At 48.1% G+C, this 23082-nt stretch overlaps 2 protein-coding genes across 2 annotated transcripts; one reads left to right on the top strand and one right to left on the bottom strand.

Annotated features, from left to right (window-relative positions):
- Positions 1-522: 522 nt before the first annotated feature.
- LOC123350351 (olfactory receptor 52R1-like) lies at positions 523-1470 on the top strand. Its single transcript, XM_044988892.1, has one exon. The coding sequence runs from the start codon at positions 523-525 to the stop codon at positions 1468-1470; it is 948 nt and encodes a 315-aa protein (XP_044844827.1).
- Positions 1471-8522: 7052 nt separating this feature from the next.
- LOC123350359 (olfactory receptor 52E2-like) lies at positions 8523-9470 on the bottom strand. Its single transcript, XM_044988903.1, has one exon. The coding sequence runs from the start codon at positions 9468-9470 to the stop codon at positions 8523-8525; it is 948 nt and encodes a 315-aa protein (XP_044844838.1).
- Between the last annotated feature and the right edge of the window lie 13612 nt (positions 9471-23082).

Raw genomic sequence — 23082 nt, 5'->3', positions numbered from 1 at the left:
CTTCACAATTCTTGCATGATCACCATCAGGTTTTGCTGACTTATTACTGTTTAATTTGTCCGTTTGTTCCAAAACCTCTTCTAATGACACGTCAATCTGGGATAGTTCTTCAGATTTGTCACCTAAAAAGAATGGCTCAGGTTTGGGAATCTCCCTCTCAGCCTCAGCCGTGAAGATTGATGCAAAGAATTCATTCATTTTCTCCAGAGTAGCCTTATCATCCTTGAGTGCTCGAGAGTCTAGTGGCCCCATTGGTTGGTTAGCTGTCCTACTGCTTCTAATGTACTTTAAAAGTTTTGCTATTACTTTTTGAGTCTTTAGCTAGCTGTTCTTAACATTCTTTTTGGCTTTCCTAATTATATGTGTACACTTTGTTTACCAGAGTTTATGCTGCTTTCTATTTTCCTCACTTTAACTTCCATTTTTAAAGGATGCCTTTTTGCCTCAGCCCTCATGGGTTCTTTGCTGCTTGTTTACAGGGTGAAAGCTTGCCCAGCTCAGACAGGAGAAGAACGGCAAGTCATGTCATGTGCGAACACCAGCACCCGTTCTCATCCTCCTGCCTTCCTCCTGGTTGGCATCCCTGAACTTCAGGAGGCCCAGTTCTGGATCGCCTTCCCTTTCTGCATCATGTACGTCATTGCTGTGCTGGGAAATGTCATTGTTCTCTTCATTATATACACTGAGCCAAGCCTTCATGAGCCCATGTACCTCTTCCTGGCCATGCTGGCCGTCACCGACCTGGTCCTGTCCACATCCACCCTGCCCAAAATGCTGAGCATCTTCTGGCTGGGCTCCAGGGAGATCGGGTTCCATGCCTGCCTCACCCAGATGTTCTTTGTGCATGCCTTCTCGTCGGTGGAGTCAGGCGTCCTCATGGCCATGGCCTTGGATCGCTACGTGGCCATCTGCTGCCCCCTCCGGCACTCCACCATCCTGTCCGTCCCAGCCATAGTGACAATGGGAAGCCTGGTGCTGGCACGTGGAGTCCTTCTGGTGAGCCCCTTCTCCCTCCTTGTCAGCAGGCTGCCCTTCTGCCAGCGCTGCCTCATCTCCCACTCATACTGCGAGCACATGGCAGTCGTGAAGCTGGTGTGTGGGGATGCTACAGTCAGTATCATTTATGGCCTGTTTGTGGCTTTTATGGTGGTGGGGGTTGATGTGCTTATCATCTCCGTGTCCTATGCTATGATCCTCCAGGCCGTGCTCAGACTCCCATCCACTGACGCCCGTCTCAAGACCTTCAGCACCTGTGCATCTCACTTGTGTGTTATCCTGTCATTTTACATCCCCGCTCTCTTCACGTTCCTCACCCACCGATTTGGCCACAATGTTCCCCACCATGTCCACATCCTGGTGGCCAATCTCTACCTGCTGGTGCCCCCCATGTTAAACCCTATAGTGTATGGGATGAAAACCAAACTGATCCGGGAGAGGGTGCTCTATATCTTCCAGCAGAAAGGAATCTGAGCAGTTTGTGCCTGTCTAATTTAATCCATGAATATAAAACTTTCATCGCCATGGCCTCTGACCCATTCATGATCTGCCATCACTCACACTGGTATGTGAGCATAGAGATGTCAGCATGGACATTAGCCAGGATGGGTACGGAATGGTGTCCCTAGCCTCTGTTTGTCAGAGGGTGGAGATGGATGGCAGGAGAGAGATCGCTTGATCATTACCTGTTAGGTTCACTCCCTCTGGGGCACCTGACATTGGTCACTGTCAGCAGACAGGATACTGGGCTGGATGGACCTTTGGTCTGACCCAGTACGGCCGTTCTTATGTTCTTATGGACTCCGGTGGGCTCCACCTTCCCTTCCTGCCCAAGGAAGTCATCTCATCAGATCACCTCAGTGGTAGCTCTAAGGAGAAATGTGAGAGGGAAACCTCTTCCCTCAGCTCCCATGATATCCTCAGCCTGGGTGCAGGATGGCTCATTGGTGGGATTTCTGTGGATCTCTATCACCCTTCACTCTCAGTGGCTTATATCAGCTTTCAGCAATGGTTTGTTGTACAACAAAAATAATGTGAAGAAGTCACTTGGGCACAGCTGGGTCCCAAACGACTGTATCTTCCAAATATACTCAAAGGTTCAAGGCTCAGGTAGAAACTGGCTGGTTTCTGGTGGCTTCTGAAATGTAGAACATATTGAGCTCTGGTACAGGGCTCTCAAACCATTTAAAGGGATCCTACTCTAATCCTATACACTACAGTTACTAATATTTGGTATCCATTATAGAGCTGCATAGCGCCATACATAGACCAGAAACCATCCAAACCAAAACCAAAACCAGTTTCTTCCCTGAAGAGATCACGGTTTAATTCACACAGACCTACTTGGTGGAGGAATAGGCCAAAGAAGCAAAGAGTCTTGTGGCACCTTATAGACTAACAGACGTTTTGGCCAAAGAGAGAGACGCATGCCCAGCCCGGTGAGGGGAAAGGGGCTGAGAGATGCAGACACACGCCGTGCCCCCGTGAGAACAGGGCTGAGAGATGCAGAAACATGACCAGCCCCTTTAAGAGGAACGGGGCTGAGAGACAGACACACTTAATAATTTTTTTTTTTAATAATAATAACTTGTCTGGGAATGGGGGCCAGAGATGCATTTACATGGCTTGCCTCCTCCACCTCTGAGCCGCAGCAATGGCGTGCCGGACACGTTCAGAGTGCCAGATGCAGACTGGGAAGTTTGGACAGAGGCACCAGCAGGCCCCTGGCTCTTGGCAGGAGGATGGGGCTGAGAGGTGAACACACAGCAAATGTGCCTAAGAGATGTAACCTATAGGGCTAACCTGCTTGCTTGCCTATAGAGAGATATTTTCTTCTAGATTTTTTATTCCTTTATGGTTTTGATTATTTGTTTTATTATAATAGGTTTATATTAAAGTAGTTTGGCTGTAGTACAAGGGACTTACAGGCTACATCCTATATGTTGCCCAAGGGCAAAGTCAGCATACCCAGGTGTGGGACCTTTCACCCAGATAGCAAAGTTGGCTCACCTTTGTTTGGGACCTTTCACCTAGAAAGATGGTTATGAGATAAAGCATAAGGTTCACATATGATATGTTAAAGCAAGTTACCATAGGGACTTTCCTAAGTTCATACCTTTTAAACTTAACAGGTACACTACAACTTGGCGGGGGGGGCGGGGGGGAATAACTGGTTAAGACCAGACCAAAATGACCAGTTAGGACAGAAATAACAAATGTGATACCTAACCACAAAAGGGCCATGGTAAGGAATTGATGAATATGGTAATACGCTGAGATCAATGATATACTGACCTATAGGAAAAAGACACTTCAACATTAGTAAGGTGAGGAAATACAAATAAGGGAAAAGGGAAAAAAATCCCCTAGTGAATATGCATCAAACATAACAATGTTAGTGTAACATATTATAAAAATGGCATCCCAGCCTAGGGGCAGCGGGAGAAGGAGATATTGCCCTTGGGAGGTGCCAGAACGATGGCCACTGGTGATGATGGGTAAGGTGATAAGGAAGGTGATGGCTAACACTTCAGGTTGTTGTACAAGGGATGGTGTGAGTCTCTGGAAATGCAGATGTATGTTCTCTATCTATCTTGTTCAGTTGGGGTATTTGTGACTGTGCTAAATGTATTAAAAAACTATAGAAAAGAGAAAAGAGTTCCTGTAGTGTGAGTGTTGTAACTGCACATCAGGGTTCCCATCTCTATAATAATGTAAATAATACCGGGCCTGATTTTGGGACAAGAACCTATCAATCCTTAAAGTGATAACTGAGGATCCTTAAGTGATCTATATAATTCATAAATAATCTAAAGGGCAAAAGCACCCAGCATTTGACAAGGACCCAGACTGAGGTCCACACAAATATAATCCTTGCAGATTTGTAGATTGTATGGTTATAAGGGACCCGCTCTAAGTATATAACAGCCCTAACTGCTGTAACACCTCACAGTTTACCCCGTCTTTCAGATTATTTATGAATTTGTTGAACGATACTGGTCCCAGTACAGTCTCTGTTGTACACCACTATTTTCCTCTCTCCAGTCTATAAACTGACCATTTATTCTGGCTTGTAATTGCTGGGATCACCTCTGGAGCCCGTTTAAAAAATGTGCATAACATTAACTATCTACCAGTCATTTGGTACAGAAGCTAATTTAAATTAAGGCCACACAACTACATGTTGATGGCCCATCAAGGACAGTTATCCCTCACAATGAGAGTCATCAAAGCATGTGAGGACATGTTACATGCTCATGTGACAATGGACTCCATCTTGGGCCAATAACTTTCCACAAACAGAGGCTGTGGGCTTTGTTTGGGACAGTAAAATTCCATGCACAGAGCAGAGGAGGATCAGGAGCAACGTGTCAATTAGGTAAGATCTGAATTATGTATTGGCCTGGCTATGTGGCTGATCTCATGGGATTGGAAGGCCTCTATATGTGGTGAAATTGGTTTTCACTAAATGCTCATCATGGAGTTTGTGACATTGCACTCTTTATGTTTATGGAAATATGCTTATGAGTGTAAATATGATATGATCTACTGAATACATCCATGTATCATTTTTATATCTGGACTTATGAGTGTTGGCTCTATGCTTGTATTTGAAGAGTTTGCTGTAGGAAACACATAAGGGAGGTTTGGCCAACATATTGTGTAGGTACATTCAAGTAATCATAAGTACTTAACTCACAATGGACTTTGGGAGACGCCAATTCACATCTGAGCTTTCCGGGGAATGTTCAGACTAATATGTAAACAATGGCATCGGCCTGCAAAAAGCAGAATCATTCATGGACCTGTGACTTGCCCAGGTGGCTACAAACTCCATTTTGTTGCTGTGACTTTTCACAGAAGAACAAAGGGGTTTCCGCCCACAAGAAAGAGAATATAAAAGGCCCTGGAAGCCCCTACATTTTGTCTTCCGCTGGCTCAAGAGATGGTCTCTCCACCCCAAAGAGATGCCTGAAAGAAACTGGAACAAAGGACTGTAACTATGGGGGGTGTAAGTGATTGCTGGACCCAGGCCATAAACTACAACTTTGGTCTGAAAAGGATTATACCTGAAATAACACCTAGCATGAGAAGTTAGTATTTGTAACTAGATCCTTGCGTATATCCTTGTCAGTCTTGCGTATTTTGATTTATTTTACTTAATAACTTAGTTTGTTCTGTCTGTTATTACTTGAAACCACTTAAATCCTACTTTTTATACTTAATAAACTCACTTTTGTTTATTAATTAGCCCAGAGTAAGTGATTAATACCTGGGGGAGCAAACAGCTGTGCATCTTTCTCTCTAAACGGATTTATTTAGGGTTTGGGTCCCATTGGGAACTCGGTGTCTGGGTGCTGGAGACAGGAGCACTTGCTAAGCCGTGCCTAGCATGTCTGGCTCAACGAGACAGGGTTCTGGAGTCCCAAGCTGGCAGGGAAAATGGGCTCACAGGCAGTGTCAGCACATCAGGTGACAGTCTCAAGGGGGTCTCTGTGACCCAACCCGTCGCAGAATCTGGTGTCCGGGTGGTGATCCAAAGGCTGAGATGCCTCAGGAGGCTGCATTTTGGGCTTGTCGTTACCAGTGCAGTTCCCTGTAAGCTGCACAATGGCTGCACAGAAGCCTTCTTAGCACCACACAGGTGCTCCGGGAACCCTCCTGGGGGACCTGCCGGTGTCGCCTGGCCTGGACCCAGCTGCGGCCAAGGTGTCCCTCTCCTGGCCTGAACTCAGCCCCGGCCTGGACCTGCTGGGGGGGCAGGGGGTGCCTATCCTCCAGCCCCAGTCCCAGAGTTGCCGTAGTGGGGAAAGGGCATCTCCTCTCCCCGAGCCCAGGTGCTGCTGTGGGAGAGTCCTGGAGGGAGTCCTCTGTCCCTGACGTAGCTCCAGAGCACGTTCCTGAACCTCAAATGCCTCAACCCCATCCCGACCCCAGAGCCTGCACCCCCAGCCGGAGCTCCCACCCCAAACACCCAACCATCTGCCCCAGCCCTGTGCTCCTCATCTCTGACCCCCACCCCCGCTGCCGGAGCCCTCGCACCTCTTCACCCCAACCGTCTGCCCCAGCCATGAGCCCCTCATCCATGGCCCCATCCCAGAGCCTGCACCCCCAGCCAGTGCCCACTGCCCCACACCCCTCGGCCCCACTCCACCATATGAATTGGGTTATGTGCACACATCACCATCATATTGCTGCGCATAACAAAACTCATTCTGCACTTGGGTGGGAATAATTAGAGGGAACACTGGACTGGTGAGACAGAAATTTACATTTGTTGCCGGTTTGGTATAATCTAATGATAGAATAACCACCATTCTGGGGTGTGTCTGCCCTATTTCTCAGCAGTTTGTCCTGAATTTGTCATCCTCTCCTGTGGCCCACTGAGGCATGGTGACAAATGGACACCACTGACAGATGCTTACTACTCACAGGGGGTATCCCCCTTTTACAGATGGGGAAACTGAGGCAGCAGGAAGGGGAGTGTTCTGATCTGGGAACATAATCCACAAGTTCCGTTGCTTAGTCTCTCTCAGACCTGGCTCGTACGGTCCATGCAGCAGCACAGAGGTATGATGCTGTCTCTCCATTGGATTATCTAGTGAGGGAATCTCCCCTGGTTTCAGCAGGGCTGCACCCACTTCCACCAGTTGAGGATTTGGCCCAAGACATTTAACTAGAGTCATAGACTTTAAGGTCATTATGATCATCTAGTCTGACCTCCTGCACAAAGCAGGCCACAGAATCTCACCCATCCACTTCTATAACAAACCCCTAACCTATGTCTGGGCTATTGAAGTCCTAAAATTGTGGTTTAAAGACTTCAAGATGCAGAGAATCCTCCAGCAAGTGACCCGTGCCCGACGCTGCAGAGGAAGGTGAGAAACCCCCAGGGCCTCTGCCAATCTGACCTTGAGGAAAATTCCTTCCCGACCCCAAATATGGCGATCAGTTACACCTTGAGCATGTGGGCAAGACTCACCAGCCAGACACCCAGGAAAGAATTCTCTGTAGTAACTCAGATCCCACCCCATCTAACATCCCATCACAGACAACTGGGCATATTTACCGCTAATAGTCAAAGATCAGTTAATTGCCAAAATTAGGCTATCCCATCATACCATCCCCTCCATAAACGTATCAGGTTTAGTCTAGAGATATCTAGAGATAAGGCATCAGCAGAGACCAGCGAGCTGGGAGTGAAGAGGACCAGATCTGCCATGTATTCACTGGATGACTTTGGCAGAGCTGATGATTATTATTTCTAGTGGGCCGCTACCGCAGAGTGACACGCTGCACTGATTTGGTTCCTGGCAGCACATTGGAAGAGATTGTGTCCCTAGCCTCTGTTTGCCAGGAGCTGGGAATGGGCGATAGGAGATGGATCACTTGATGATTCCTTGTTCTGTTCATTTCCTCTGAAGCACCTGGCACTGACCACTGTTGGAAAACAGGACACTGGGCTAGATGGGTCTGACCCAGTATGGTCGGTCTTATGTTCTTATCATTGCCCTCTATGCAGTGCCTAGCAACCTAGCTAAAGAGCTTCTAGATTCAGTGATAAAAAGCATTATGTAGAGTATATGCTAGGTTCACCTTCACCGTTCAACTTCCAGCCCTAGGAAATGGGTGCCCCGTAGTTCCTGATAAGATGCCATGTACGTGTGTAAATACCTGGCTTATCTCCCTCCCTGACAACTATCGCAGCCACCCCGGCCTCTGCCCAGCATCCTGCCTTCCCAGCTAATGCAGGGGCTTGTCCTTCCACCTCTCTCAGCTGTTGTCCTCCTAGCTTCAAAGCTCATCCCTGGCCCTACCCCCAAGAGCTGGCTCAGGGCAAAGGGCTCCCAGCCCATCCCCATTGCAGGGCTCTGCCTGCTATAGGCCCCTGCCAGGAGGAACAAAGGGGAGCTAAAAGCTAAGGAAATAAGCCACACAAGGGTCTCTGCCCTCAGGACTCTGTAGCTGAGCTTTAGGGCCCACAAGCTGTACGGTGCACAATCTCGCCCACCCCCACACAGCCCTGCTCCCAACCCTCAGCTGCTTTTATACAGCTTCCTGGCTTCCCGCTCTGCTCCTGACTGGCCTGTCAGGCCCAGTGCTGCATCCCCACTGTCCTCACTGGAGGCTCCTTGTCAGGCTGCAGCAGCTCCCGTCACAGCCCCGGAGCAGAGGGAGCCCAGGTGGGAAGGACTAGGGAGGAGGAAGGTAGAGATGATCCACCAAGTGATGGGGGAGAGGAGAGGAGAGAGTGGCAGTCAGAGCTTTGGATGAAAAGGCGCAAAACTGGAAGGGGCTCTGAGGGAATATGTGGAGCCTCTGGGATCCAGTTACTAGCAATTAGAAAGGTGGCAACCCAATGAGTTCTACACAGACCGATTCCCCAGTTTGTCGCACTGACACAGCACAGTAAGGTCAGGAAAGGGTTTAATGTCACTTTGACTGTCCAGTCAGTAATTCAAGGAAGAGGGCCCAGCACCATGTCACCAGCCAGCTCTGCAGAGCAAGAGCACCAGGAGAAAAAATTAGGTCCCTTTATGAGTAAAGAGCCGGAGCACCCTGCTCCTGATCTGTTTGGTCCTCACACCATAGATGATGGGATTTACCATGGGGGGCACCAGGAGGTAAATGTTGGAAATCAGCACATGGAAATGCAGGGAAACATTGTGACCAAACCGGTGCATGAGAGAGGAGAAGAGAGCTGAGATATAAAAGGCTAAGATGACACAGAGGTGGGAGATGCAGGTCCCAAAAGTCTTGAGCCGGGCGTCCTTTGTGGGGAGGCTGAAGACAGCCTTGAGGATGTGAGTATAGGACATAGCAATAAGAAGCACATCCACACAGATCACAGAGAATACAACAAAGAGGCCATAGTAACTATTGATGCGGATGTCGGCACAGGCCAGCTTCACTATGGCCATGTGTTCGCAATGTGTGTGGGGGATGATGTTGGTTCTGCAATATGGCCACTGCCTCGCCAGGAGGAGATACGGCAGAACAATTGTGCTGCCACGCATCACCACAGCCAGGCCAATCTTGGCCACCACAATGTTTGTCAGGATGATGGAATATCTCAGAGGATGGCAGATGGCCACATAACGATCCAAAGCCATGGCCACGAGGATCCCAGACTCCATCACTAAGAAAGAGTGAATGAAGTACATCTGGATGAGGCAGGCACTGAAATCAATCTCCCTGGAATTGAACCAGAAGATGCTCAGTGTTTTGGGCAGGATGGACGTGGACAGAACCAGGTCAGTAATGGCCAGCATGCAGAGGAAATAGTACATGGTGCCATGGAGGCTTGGCTCCCTCTTTACAATGAACAGAATAATGAAGTTCCCAAAGACGGCTATAGCGTACATGGTGCAGAAAGGGATGGAGATCCAGATGTGGGCTGACTCCAGACCAGGAATGCCCAGCAGGATGAAGGTGGAGGGGTTGATGAAGTCGGTTGTGTTGGAATCTGACATAGAGTAGGGGAGAAGGTGTCCAACTCTGAGGCAGGACAGTGTCTCCTGCATGTAGTGTATGTTCCCCTGACTTCCTGTACGTGCCCAGGGTCAAGAGTGATGGTCGCAGTACAAATTCCTGGATGGAGAGACAATATTAATATGAGGCACTACATGCACTACTGGAGGATGTTCTCATGGGTGAAGCAGATTGGTCGCTCTTCACACACTGAAAAATGACATTTTCATTATTCAGAGAAATAAGTTATGAAGAACAGACTGTACTAATGCCAATTCCATATGCTATTGTGCAGCATGTGTCAATAATTCCTACACATTGTGATGTGGGAAACCTTAATAGGCACAAGCAGAAAACGTGAGTGTTGATACTGGTTATCCATCATTCTTCCTTAATTCAATGAGACTCAGGCTAGAGAGTCCATGGTGTAGGGAGTTCCCCATTCACCCAGTTGCTCAACATTTGAGAGTGAAAAAAAACCCAAAAACCAAATCTTTGCGAGGACATGTGCTGGGGGATACATCCCAACTAGAGCACAGCTCAGAGAAAAGACCTGGGCATCACTGATAGCAACTCCAAGGAAATACCTGCTCATTCGCAATAGTGGCCAAAACAAGGACAATGTTAGGATGCCTATGGTATGGGATGGAGAATAACCTGCTCTGGAGATGTGCTCAGTTTTGGTCATCCATTCCGTATAAACGATTTAGCAGCTAGAAAGGGGATTTTTGAAAGAGGCTATATGCATTGGTGAGGCTGCCATATGCGGACTGACTGAAAAGTCTGGGAATGTTTAGTTTAGAGAAGAGACTAAGAACAGGGCCTATGATAGAGGAGAGCAAAATAAAGAATGCAACTGATTATATTCACATTTACAAACAGAAGAATTCCCAACCAGTAACATGTATATGTACTTAATGTTTTAAAAAGGTTAATTCCCCTGAGCACAGGCAAATTATCAGCAAAACTGTTTTGGAGCAAAAATTTAGACAGAAAAATTGGATGGAAAATTGCTAATCCTTTAAGAAAAGTGTATTCGATAGTTAAAAAACCACATTTCCACAATGAAGAAAGTGCACACCTTTTGCTAAAAGGCTGTTTCAGGGGCAAAGTGAAGGCAGCAATTCTGGGGTGGGTGGGTGGAAAGCAATATATAACAAATGGGAAAAATGGAAAATAGAAAGCAATAGAAATTGGAAGTTATGAAAATTGATAATGGACGTTAAAGACATCAAGGAAAATCCATACTTGGTAGGGCTAAGAATCACAAAAAGGAGGTTATTAAGTTTATAAAGAACAAAAGAAATCCTAGAAAAAGTTTAGGCCAATTCCTAGAGGGTGAAAGGAAACAAGTTAATGTAGCTGAAAAGGTAGAAGTGTTATAATAGATTTGTTCTGCATTCAGAAAGAAGCCATATGAGATACTTATATCATATGCAGTGATTAAGTACTTTCCAGTTCAGTAGCAGTCAAGGAGGAGTTTAAACAGCATCTATGGTAGAAACTCAGAGTTACAAACACCAGAATTACTAACCGACTGATCCACCACACATCTCATTTGAAACCAGAAGTACGCAATCAGGCATCAGCAACCCCCCCACCCCCAGGCAAATACAGAACAATACTACGTTAAACGTGAAGTATTTTTAAAACGTGAAAGTGGTTTTTTTGTTTGTTTTTTGTTTTGTTTTGTTTTTTTAAGGAAGGTTAGGAAACAATAAAAAAAACTGGTATGGGATTATTTCCAAAAAAAGGTCTAGGAATATAATTAATGCCAGTCAACCACAAAACAACAATAACAGAAAATGTGGAAATGGCAGAAGTGCTTAATGAATTCTTTGTTTCAGTTTTCACAAAGAAGGTTGTCTAGCGGGGTGGTTACCCGCTCCTGCCCTTTGGGGTGGAAAACAGCCCAGGAGAGGGCTGGGGCTGGGGCAAGAAGTCTGGGCTGATTGGGGAAAGTAGGCTCAGCTGTGGCCATGCCCCAATCGGGCCCAGCTGACCCCTATAAGAGGCAGTGAGCCAGGAGCCCAGCCAGTCTCCATCTGTCTGTCAAGGGAGAAGAGCCTGGCTGCAAGGTGCCAAAAAGGGAACCTAGATTGGAGCAGCGCTGGGGAAAGGCCTAGGGAGCCAGGGAGCTCCAGCCTAGGAAAGCCCCAGGCTGCAGGCCTGATAAGGCCTATTAGGTACTGGGTTGCAAGGGGCAGCCCATGGGTAGGCAGAGGCAGCAGGTCTGAACCCCCTTTGCCTATGATGAGTGGCTTACACTGCAGCCTCCCCTGTGGGGAGGGATAGCTCAGTGGTTTGAGCATTGGCCTGCTAAATTCAGGTTTGTGAGTTCAATCCTTGAAGGGGCCCCTAGGGGTCTGGGGCAAAATCAGTACTTGGTCCTGCTAGTGAAGGCAGGGGGGGGGAGACTCAATGGCCTTTCAAGATCCCTTCCTATTCTAGGAGTTAGGTATATCTATCTCCATTATTTAAAAAAAAAAGTGAGTAGGGCTAGACAGAGACTGGCAGTAACTAAACACTGAGGCAAAGTGGGGATGGTGGGGGTTCCCCTGGGAAGGGAGACCCTGAGGCTGTGAGGGGTTACTGCCAGAGTGGCAGCATCCCAGGTAAAAGGGGCACCTGGTCCTGGGAGGGACACAGGCCAGCAGTAAGGTGGTAGATCATCAGCCTGCAGAGGGTGCCCCTGGATGTAAAAAGAACTAATTTCCTGAGAGACCAGCAGGAGGCACTGCAGGGGTAAGTCTGCACATTGCTACAGGTTGGCATAGAGAATGCCAGTGAAAATGGGGTAGGTTTAGTTGCTAAATTAGGGGGAAAACCAAGTTAAATGTTACTTCAACAACTTAGATGTATTCAAGTCACCAGGGCCTGAAGAAATGCATCCTAGAATATTCAAGGACCTAGCTGAGGAGATATCTGAGCCAATAGCTACTATCCTTGAAAAGTCATGCAAGACAGGGCAGATTCCAGAAGATTGGAAAGGAGAACATATAGTGCCTATCTATAAAAAGGGAAACCCAGGGAATTACAGACAAGTCAACTTAACTTCTGTATCAGGTAAGATAATGGAGAAAATAATTAAGGAATCAAATTGCAAACACCTAGAAGATAAGGTGAAAAGTGACAGTCAGCATGGATTGGTCAAGAACAATTCATATCAAACCAACCTGATAATTTTCTTTGACAGGGTAACAAGCTTTGTGGGTAGGAGGGATGTGGTAGATGTGGTATATCTAGACTTTAGTAAGACTTTTGATACATGACCTTGTCATTAAGAAACTAGGGAAATCCAACCTAGATGCAGCTACTATAAGATGGATGCATAACTGGTTGGAAAACCATTCCTGGAGCGTAGTTATCAATGGTTCACAGTTGGGCTGGAAGGGCATAACAAGTGGGATTCCAGAGGGATCGGTTCTGGGTCTGGTTCTTTTCAATGTCTTCATCAATGATTTAGATAAGGGCATAGAGAGTACACTTTTTAAGTTTGGAGATGATACCAAGCTGGGAGGGGTTGCAAGTGCATTGGAGGATAGGATGCAATTTCAAAATGATCTGGACAAACTGGAGAAATGGTCTGAAGTATAATTAGGTGTGTTGTAAACAAGACACAAGAAGTAATTCTTCCACTCTAATATGCACTGATTAGGCCTCAACTGGAGTATTGTCCAGTTCTGGGCGCCACATTTCAGGAAAGATGTGGACAGATTGGAAAGAGTCCAGAGAAGAGCAACAAGGATGATTAGGGGCTTGGAAAACATGGCCTCTGAGGGGCTATTGAAAGAATTGAGTTTGTTTAGTCTGGAAAAAAGAAGACTGAGAGGGGACATAACTGTTTTCAAGTACCTAAAAGGTTATTACCAGGAGGAGGGAGAAAAATTGTTCTCCTTAACCTCTGATGATAGGAGAAGAAGCAATGGACTTAAATTGCAGCAAGGGAGATTTAGGTTGGACATTAAGAAAATTTTCCTAACTGTCAGGGTGGTTAGGCACTGGAATAAATTGCCTAGGGAGGCTGTGGAATCTCCATCACTTGAGATTTTTAAGATCAGGTTAGACAAACACCTATAAGGGATGTTATAGATGGTGCTGGTACTTCCATGAGTGCAGGGGACAGGACTTGATGACCTCTTGAGGTCCTTTTCAGTTCTATGATTCTATGATTTATGGAAAATACAGATAACTGGTCTTGTTAAATTAAACCGATTTCATCCTTTACTGAGAGTACACATTTGGTTGATCAAGGGAACTGTGCAGATGCAATAGACTTCCATTTCTCTGAGGCATTTTATTTAATAGGGGAAAACATTCACATTAAAAAACACTATAAAATATGGAAATGCTAAATGGACTAAAAACTGTCTAACTGATAGATCTCAGAAAGCAGTTGTCAATGGGCCACTGTCAGGAAATGATGGTTTTCTAGTTCGGTTCTGCAGGGATCAGTTCTAGGCCTGATGCTATTCAATATTTTTGTCAATAATTTGGAAGGAAATAGATAATCACTGCAGATAAGATTTGCGGACGACCCAAAGATTGGCACAGTGGTTACAATATGGAGAACAGGGCAGAAATACTGATTGAGCTGGACAGTTGGGTGAGCTGGGCCCATGCAAACATTTTCATACAGTCAAATGCAAAGTTGAACTTCTCAGAAGAGGGAACGCAGGCCCAACCCACAGACTAGGGCACTGTGTTATGGAACACAGGGACCCTGAAAAGGATTTAGGGGTCATAGGATTTAGGGGTCATAGTGGATGACCAACTCATAGTGAGCTCCCAGTGTGATGCTGTCGCCAAAAGGGCCGATGCCTAAACAGGAGAGTGGTGAGTTGGAACAGGGGAAGGATTTTTACCTCTGCACATGGGTTCCACATTTCAAAAAGAATGTTGAAAATTGGAGAGGATGCAGAAAAGAGTCCCCAAAATGATTGCAGGCTGGAAAAAATGTCTGACAGAGAGAGACACATTAACACATCAAAAAGACAATCAAGCAAAGACTTTCATGGATAGAAAGCCTTGGGTCTGAATGGGCTCTCTAATCTAGCAGAGAAAGGCAGAGCAAGGAAGCTCAAGCCAGACAAATTCCAGCTGGAAATGAAGGCCAGATATTTAGCACTGAGGATGATTAACCATTGGAATAAACTGTGAAGAGAAATGATGCATTCTCCAACTCTTCATGTCTGCAGATCCAGACTGGATGCTTTTCTGGAAGATCTGCTTAATGGTTTATCTACACTTAAAATGTCACAGTGGCTCTGCCATAGTGTTTTAGTGTAGACACTACTTTCACCAACGGCACAGTTCTCCCATCAGTGTAGGTAATCCATCTCCCAAAGGGATGGTACCTAGATTGATGAAAGAATTTTTCCATTGACTTCTTGCAAAAAAACCCCAAAACCCTAAACCAATCTTAGGTTGCATTAGCAGAGGTATACCATGCAAGTCCCGGGACGTGCTAGTACTGCTCTAGTCTGCTCTGGTTAGGCCTCTGCTGGAGTATTTGGTGACCAAAACTCCACACATGTATTTGAAGGATGCAGAGTAGCTAGAAAGGATCTGCAGATGAGAAACAAAGATGACCAAAGGGATGTAAAACAAGCCATACGAGCAAAGACTGAAGGAACTGGGTATATTTAGTTTGGAAACGAGATTAAGGGGGGGACATCACAACAGTCTTGAAATACTTGAAAGGCTGCCATAAAAAGGAGAAAAGTTGATCTCTTACTATAGAAGGCAGGAGAAGAGGCAGAACAGATTAAATCTCAGGATAAACTTCCTAACTGTAAGAACAGTAGGACAATAGAACAGATGCGCAGGGAAGTAACAGAAGCTCCTTCACTGGAGATTTTCCAAAGGAGTGTGGAAAGCCATTAGTCTTCGATGACTAAGACACAACAAATCCTGCATCCTGGCATGGGGTTTGAGTAACTGACCCTTGCTGTCCCTTCTTTTGGCTCAATACAGGAGTAACTGGGTGAAGTTAAATGACCTGTGTTATACAGGAGGTCTGACTGGATGATCTAATGCTCCCTTCTGACATTAAACCCTATGGATAGATCAATAAAGAAAGTAGATCAGGCATTTATATTTACTGTGTCTCACAACACACAAACAGGGGAACATTCAATTACATTACAAGTCTGAACATATAACACTGATTAAATTACATTGTTTATATAATCCATATTTGGCCTGTGGAACTCCTTGCCACAGACTTTATTGGAACAAAGAGCTTAGCTGAATGGGCTTCACCAATGGATTGGCCATTGTAGGTGGTTTTGGTGGCACCACCATTAGTTAAAGCTGTCTGACACCTTCAATTACAAAACCTCAATTTCAGTTGCTGATAAGTTTTCCAAACTTTAAGTGCTTGGACTGAAATTTCCCTCTCTGAGTGTCTGCTTTCAGCTAAATTCAGCAATACTCTTCTTGGAGTAAGAACTGAGTAAAGACCTGAGGAGCCAGCTGTGATAATGTACAGAGACTGTCCCCTCCTCCTCTTGTATTTCAGGGTTCAGTCTGTTAATGGGGGGCAGCAGCTGTTATCTGCTAGACAGCAGGGAGGTGCAAGGGCTCCTCAGTGGAACAATTATAAGAATTTCTCAACATGAGCAACACAGCTATTGTCCTAGCTGTTCTCCTAATTTCATTTGGGAAGTCAGCTGAATTGTTATGCCTGAAACTTTCAAAATAGAATTTAGCTGTTGCATCATATGCTTGTTGCACTGAGTTCTTTGAGCAGCTGAACTTGTCAGCAAGAGATGGGTACCTGTGAATTCTGAGACAGGAGTGTCTTCCCTGGGACTCCCCCTCAGGTAGCTGTGTCCAACGCCTCTCTCACTCCAGCATCTGCAGCAGGATCCCACGCTGAGAGCTGACACAGGGGTGTGCACTGTTTATAATACAGCTCTGTGCAATCCCGGGGGGGATCACTCTGCCTCTAGAGGAGAAATGCTTGGCCTCTAGGGGAGAAGCGGTATCTGGATCTAAACCGGCTGGAGACAGGCCTCTCTGCATTTCTGTGCTCTTTATCGAGCTTCAGCAGTAAACAGTAATTAAGGGACCTTCCCAAAGGGAGATGAGAACTCTTGGTCTCTGTGCTGAGTCAGAGAGGAATTGGCTGCTCTGTGCATTTGTGTATATTGAAAAATTATAGTTGATTGGTACAAAAACTAGGGATAATGCCTAGATCTCATGGGTTCTAATACACTGTAAATGCCCAGGATGGATGGGTAGATAGCAGACAGAGAGATCTGAAAGTACATGACTGAGGTATTGTGTAGCACATTTCATTGAAGGATCTTTAAGACACCTAACAAAGGAAATTCACAGTGAACATATCACCATTATACAGATAGGTGAACTGAGGCACACGGAGACATGAATTGTCCAAGGTCACAAAGAGATTGAGTAGCAGGATGACAGACAGAACCCAGGAGTCCTGACTTCCCTGCTATAACCATGGTCTCTCTGTCACACCAGATTGAAATGGACTCCCGGTCTCACAGGGATGGTTCGTGGGGTGGGATGCAGAGGAAAGGCTGGCAGAGGGAGCCTGAACCTTTGCCATCCTCTCAAGGTGAATCTCAGGTTTTCAGAACTCGCTGCATGTGAGCTCCCCTGTCCTGTGAGGTGTAAACTCTGGGTGTCTGCTTCCACTCCCACTCAGAAACCTGCCAACGCATCTTTGATGTTCCCCTCTGGTGTTTTCTGGACCAGTGATCTGCTAGATCACTCCAATCCTTGACACTCTGAGCCAGCCTTACTCTGCTCTGCTCTGCGAACCCCCACTCCTGGGCTGTTCACACACAGCCTCTGCCATGGAAGCTGGTCCTTGGATTGTGCAGCCGATTGACACTAGCCAATATCTCCGGTCCCAGACATGACCCGAGGAACCTCCATCTTGCAGTGTCCAGTTATGCCTGCTCTCCCCTTTCATCAGGGTTCAGTCACTTGGTGGTGGTGGTGTCTGTAGATGTAAGTAGAAGAGAGAGAGCAGGGCAAAATGTCTCTCCCTTTCATCATGTCCTTTCTTTCCTCTTGGCTTTGCTCCCCCCTTCAGAGTCAGGTGAGCATTGCCTCATCGCCAGCGTCCGCTGTTCCTGTGAGGCTGGGCTGGGTTTGTCCCATACATGCCCTGATGAGGTGTGAACTGCCTCTCTGTTCTTTGAGTATCAGAGGGGTAGCCGTGTTAGTCTGGATCTGTAAAAGCAGCAAAGAGTCCTGTGGCACCTTATAGACTAACAGATGTTTGGGACCATGAGCTTTCGTGGGTGAATACCCACTTCGTTGGATGCATACATGTATTCATCCACGAAAGCTCATGCTCCAATATGTCTGTTAGTCTATAAGGTGTCACAGGTCTCTTTGCCGCTCTGTTCTTTGAGAGTTTTTGCCTGGGCTTGCTTTAAACCATGAGGATGCATTTTCAGCCTCATAACTATATACATGAAATTATAATCTATAACCTTACTGTGACAATTTACTATAACATCATTATAACAACCATGCTCAGTGCATTATGAGCCTTCCGAAGACACCCAACATGACAAACTTTGCACTGGATACCACACAGTCATTTTATAAAGATGAACATGGTGGTGTAGGGTGTTCCCCCGAGGTACAGAGCTTCACAGCATCTTAGTCACTGGGGTTGCTTTGGGGGAACAGACTCAGTAAAAACAATACCAACAGAATGCTCCTGTGGATAGAGTGCAGCCGGGGCCTGTCCTGGTGATAGTGATGTGGTCAAATGGGAGGGATAGGAGGAGCTCGGTGTCACCTGCATATTGTGGTTTTTCAGTCCATGTTGCATGACCAGTTTCCACAGAGGCTGCATGGAGATGTTGAAAAGCCCCAGAGAGGGAACTGATCCTTCTGGGGCTCCACCAGGGAGGGGTCTAGTGCTAGAGATGCAATTTCCCATCACCGCTAATTGGGTGTGTCCCTCCAAGACCATCTTAGTGCATCCCTTTGGATTTCTGCTGCTTCTCAGGTGAGACAGCAGCAGTATTTCATTGTCAACAGTGTCAAATAATGCAAAGAGGTCCAGGAGAACAAGCATGGATGTCTGCCCCCCGTCCATTGATAGAACATCATCCATCAGTGCCTCTAAAGCAGAGAAAGTGGATAGCAATTGATAGAAATGAGAAGTTATGAAGTATAGATAATGGCTAAGGGAAGCAAAAGTCACAAACAACAAATCCATGGCTAGCAGGGCTAAGGAAAATAATAAGACGACTTTTTAGCATATTAGAAACAATGGAAATCCAAATAGCGGTATAGTCCTTTACTAGCTGGAGCCAGTAGGTGAACACTTCAACCTCCCTGGACATTCTATAACAGATTTAAAAGTAACCATTCTTGAACAAAAAAACTTCAGAAACGGACTTCAAAGAGAAACCGCAGAACTAAAATTCATTTGCAAATTTAACACTTTCAATTTGGGCTTGAATAGGGACTGGGAGTGGCTGGTCATTACAAAAGCAGCTTTATCTCACCCTGCCCTGTCTTGATATCCCAAGGAAGCTTGTGCATTTTTTCCAGTCCAACCCCCCATCCCCACGCCCCCACCCCACACACACACGCTGGGCTCACTACAGCTAAGCAACTGAAGCTCTTCGAGTTCCACTGAAGTCAAGGCACTTTGCTGAAGTGGAGACCTCAGTAAATAACCAGCTGGCTGTAACCTTGGTCCTTCTTTGTCCATCTCCTACGCACCACTGTTTGCCCCTGCCATGTGCCAGGCTGGAAATTACATTGCCAGCCCATTGGCACAAGGACCAGGGTCTAGATCTTATCACTGAGCGTTAGTTGCCTAGACACCCTTTGAAGATATAGGCCCATGTCATTATATCTGAGCCTGGCACACTTCTCCCTGAGGCCCTGCCCCCACCCCACCCCTTCTCCCTGAGGCCCTGACCCCACCACTTCTCCCCAAGGCCCTGCTCCCATCCTGCCCCTTCTCCCTGAACCCCTGCCCCCATCCCGCTCCTCCTCTCCAATCCCCTGCCCCCACGCGGCCCCTTCTCCCCGAGCCCCTGCCACCACGTAACTCCTTCTCCCCGTGGCCCTGCCCCCACCCCATCCCTTCTCCCCGAGCCCCTGCCCCCACGTAACCCCTTCTCCCCGTGGCCCTGTCCCCACACCACCCTAAGCCCCAAGTACCTGCTCCCACTCTGCCCCTTTTCCCTGAGGCCCTGCCCCCACCCCGCTCCTTCTCCCTGAGCCCCTGCCCCCACCCCACCCTTTTCCCTGAGCCCCTGCCCCCACCCCACCCTTTCTCCCTGAGCCCCTGCCCCCATGCCACCCCATCTCCCCAATTCCCTGCCCCCACATAACCCCTTATTCCCAAGGCCCTGCCCCCATCCCGCTTCATCTCCCCATTCCCTTGCCCCCACGCAGCCCCTTCTCCCCGAGGCTGTGCCTCCATCCTGTCCCTTCTCCCCGAACTCCCCACCCCACATTGCTCCTTCTCCCCAAGGCCCTGTCCCCACCCCACCCCTGTGGGGGCCTGCATGTACCTTAAAAATAGCCTCGGTTTAATGATGCCCCCACATGCAGGTCTAGTACCCAGAAAAAGTGGACGATTGTGACCTAAACCTGACGAGAAATGTTACGCTGAGTTTTATATTGCCTGCTCCGACCAGAGTACAGCATACTGCCAAAGACAACGGCAACGCCTGGCAGGTTGTGTCATGCAGACTTGTAGCCCATGAAGGGGTACCTGCGTGCACTGTCTGCCTGTCGCTCTCTCACAGACACACATACACACGCTACACTACGTAGGCTGTGCATCAGCAGACATGTGGCGTCAAGTGAGCTGGGTCTAGGCTCTGCTACTGACTTGCTGTGTTGTCTTGGCCCAGTCAGCAAATTCAGCAAAAATATTTCTTTTGAAAATTTGGACCAGCTCTAATAATAATACAGGAATGGTTGTCGCTCTAATTCCCAGATTTATCAAAAATTAAACTCCACAACTCAGTTTACTTTTATTTATTTAAACTCTACATGAAAAATAAGAGGGTTATCAAGAGGTCACAAATGTGTTGCAAACAGAACAGTTTGTACTATATAATTTCAGTATTATGACCCTCCAGAGGGCAAAAATCTTGAGTCAGGTCCCATAAAAATCGAGAGATTGGTTCCAAAACCATGATTAAAAAAAATAATTAATTTGGATTCTGTTTATTCACCTTCTGGGTTTTCAATCTTTAGGATGCACTTGGGTCAGATTTTTTCTTTTCTGAACAACCATGAATGCCAGAAACTTAGTTATTGTTGTCATGGAAGCTGAGAGTCTCATATAATCATGTGACTCCAGCAGTTGAGGCTTTGCATCAAATGTCGCCAATCTCCTGATAAAATGCAAGCATGGGCAATGTTGTGTGAATGTGTACAGTAAATGGAGATATCCTTAGTCATACTGAGCAGAGAATTGCTTAATCAGATTTTCTGAAACCCTGCCGCCTAGTGAGAGACTCAGGAGCTCAATCTCTTCTGCTTAATGAAGAGAAGGTTACGGGGTGACTCACTCACAGCCTCTAAGTCCTACATGGGGGGCTGGGGAGGGGCTGCAGGGAGCCAGGGTCTTGCCCACCTCTGATGCCTGCAGTCCCTTTGTGATGTCAGGACCCGCCTGGTCCTGGCCCTTTATGATGCGTCACTGGAACAAACAGCCCCTCAGGCGAGATCCAGCCACAGCAGCAGCAGGGAGTGTAGTGTCTCCACGCCCAGTGCGTGTCCAGACCGTCCTCCCCGGCATGTTTGACGCGGGAGTGGGGATCATGCAGAGCTGGTTCTGTGCCTGCTGGGACAGCTCCTGGGTGTTGTACACCTGCGTCCTTCTGGTCCTGGTCATCTGGGTGGCCATGGCGACGCAGCACAGCTTCTCCTGGAGAAGAAGGATGGTAGGAGGACCCTCCCCACCCACCCCCACCCCCAAGCCATCCTGTGCTCTCAGCAGAGCTTGCCTGGACACAGCCCCATGGAAGGGAGGGAGGGTGGGTGGGTGGGAGCGCCCGAGACCCCCTGTTCTGACCAGGCCCCGTTGGGCTGGTGGGGCACATCCACAGAGAGAGACAGGGCCACAGACAGAGCTCGTGGCTCCATTCATTGGTTGTTCCTTACTGCCCCGACCACCAGCTAGTGCTAGAAATGCCAGGGTTCTCCCTCGTGGTCCCAGGGTTCCCGGCACCCCTGGCACTAAGCCGGCTCTGGCCAGTTATTTCCCTCCGCTGGGGGAAGCTGAACAAACCCCTCCCAGCTCCCTCCCAAAGCCACAAGCTTTCCTGGGTCCCTGGCCTCCCAGCCAGCCAGGGAGAGGGCAGGCAAGAGGTGGGGGGAGAAAGGGGGAATCCAGGACAGATCTTTGGGTGTGGTCAGTTGGGGATCCTGCCTTGGGTCCCAGATCAGCTGGGGAGCTGGGCTCGCAGGTGGGAACCAGGGGAGATGGGGAGAGAAGAGTTAGCCAGATCACATTGCGAAGCCCAAGGACCTGGTCCCCATTCGACTCATAACACTGGGGGCAGAAATCACCCACTCTGGTGTGGCGATGCCCCGATGTCGGGGGCTGGGGGACCCAGGATTGTTCCAATGACACTTGGATGGGGAGCCCAGGGCATGGCCGAAGGAGCCTGGAGTTCTCCAGCTGCAGGAGGTGGAGGGAAGCGTGGGCACCCCTGGCACCGGGCTGGGCTGGGCGGGAGGCTGGCACTGCGCGGCCTCAGTCTGGGTTCCACATAACTCTGCCGCTTCCTTGGCTCCCGCAGGCTCTTCTGGTCAGCAGGCTCCGGCGGAGGGGGACGGAGGACGAGGGAGAAGGTAAGGCCCTGCCAAACACTCCCTGACGGCTCCCTGGCTCAGAATCCCAGGGCTTTTCCCAAGCCTCCACCCTGGCCCAAGGGTCCCACACAAGGCCCCTCAGACTTGGCCTGCGCCTGGGGATGGGAGCAGGAGCCAAGGTGCTGACTGGAGCCGGGATAAGCCGACATGCTGCTAACGAACCATTGTCTGGGGGCTTTGCAGCAATGGAGGCAAACACCCCATTGTCTGTCCCCTCTGGCAGGTTGTCCCCATGTCCTCCAGGGCTTTGCGCAGGCTAGTGGTGAGCATCGGGGGGAGTTACCTGCCCTTCCCAGAACAGGGCAGCTTTGCCAGCAGGAGGCACTGCCCACTGTCCAGCAGCTCTTGTCTTTATTTCAGCCCGTCTGCTCTGTCTTGGATAGGGGTGTAGCCGCCTGCCACTCCATTGCTGTGCATCGTACCAGGGCTTGCAAGGCCAAGGCTGCTAGGTGCCGCCAGCCCAACATTTGCTAGAGAGATTTCCTGGGATCCCGCACACTGGAGAGACCCATTTCTGCTGGTTTATTTGCACCAGGACCATGTGCCATCCGGGTTTCTGGTACTGGGACAGCGTACCGGCCAGATTCACGGCCCTGGCACGATGCCTGGGCCAAGTTCACGGCGCTGGGACTTCTCCGTGGCCAGGTTCACAGCACTGGCAGTGTTTAAGAGGGGGCCTGGTGTGGTGCTGGCAGAGTGTTTCATCGGGCTCCGGGCTCTCACAAGCTCAGCATGCCTGGTTCTGGAGCAGCAGCGCAG

This window comes from Mauremys mutica, chromosome 1, assembly GCF_020497125.1.
Source record: "Mauremys mutica isolate MM-2020 ecotype Southern chromosome 1, ASM2049712v1, whole genome shotgun sequence".
NCBI classification, from domain to species: Eukaryota; Metazoa; Chordata; order Testudines; family Geoemydidae; genus Mauremys; species Mauremys mutica.
This window is presented reverse-complemented; position numbering and strand designations above follow the sequence as displayed.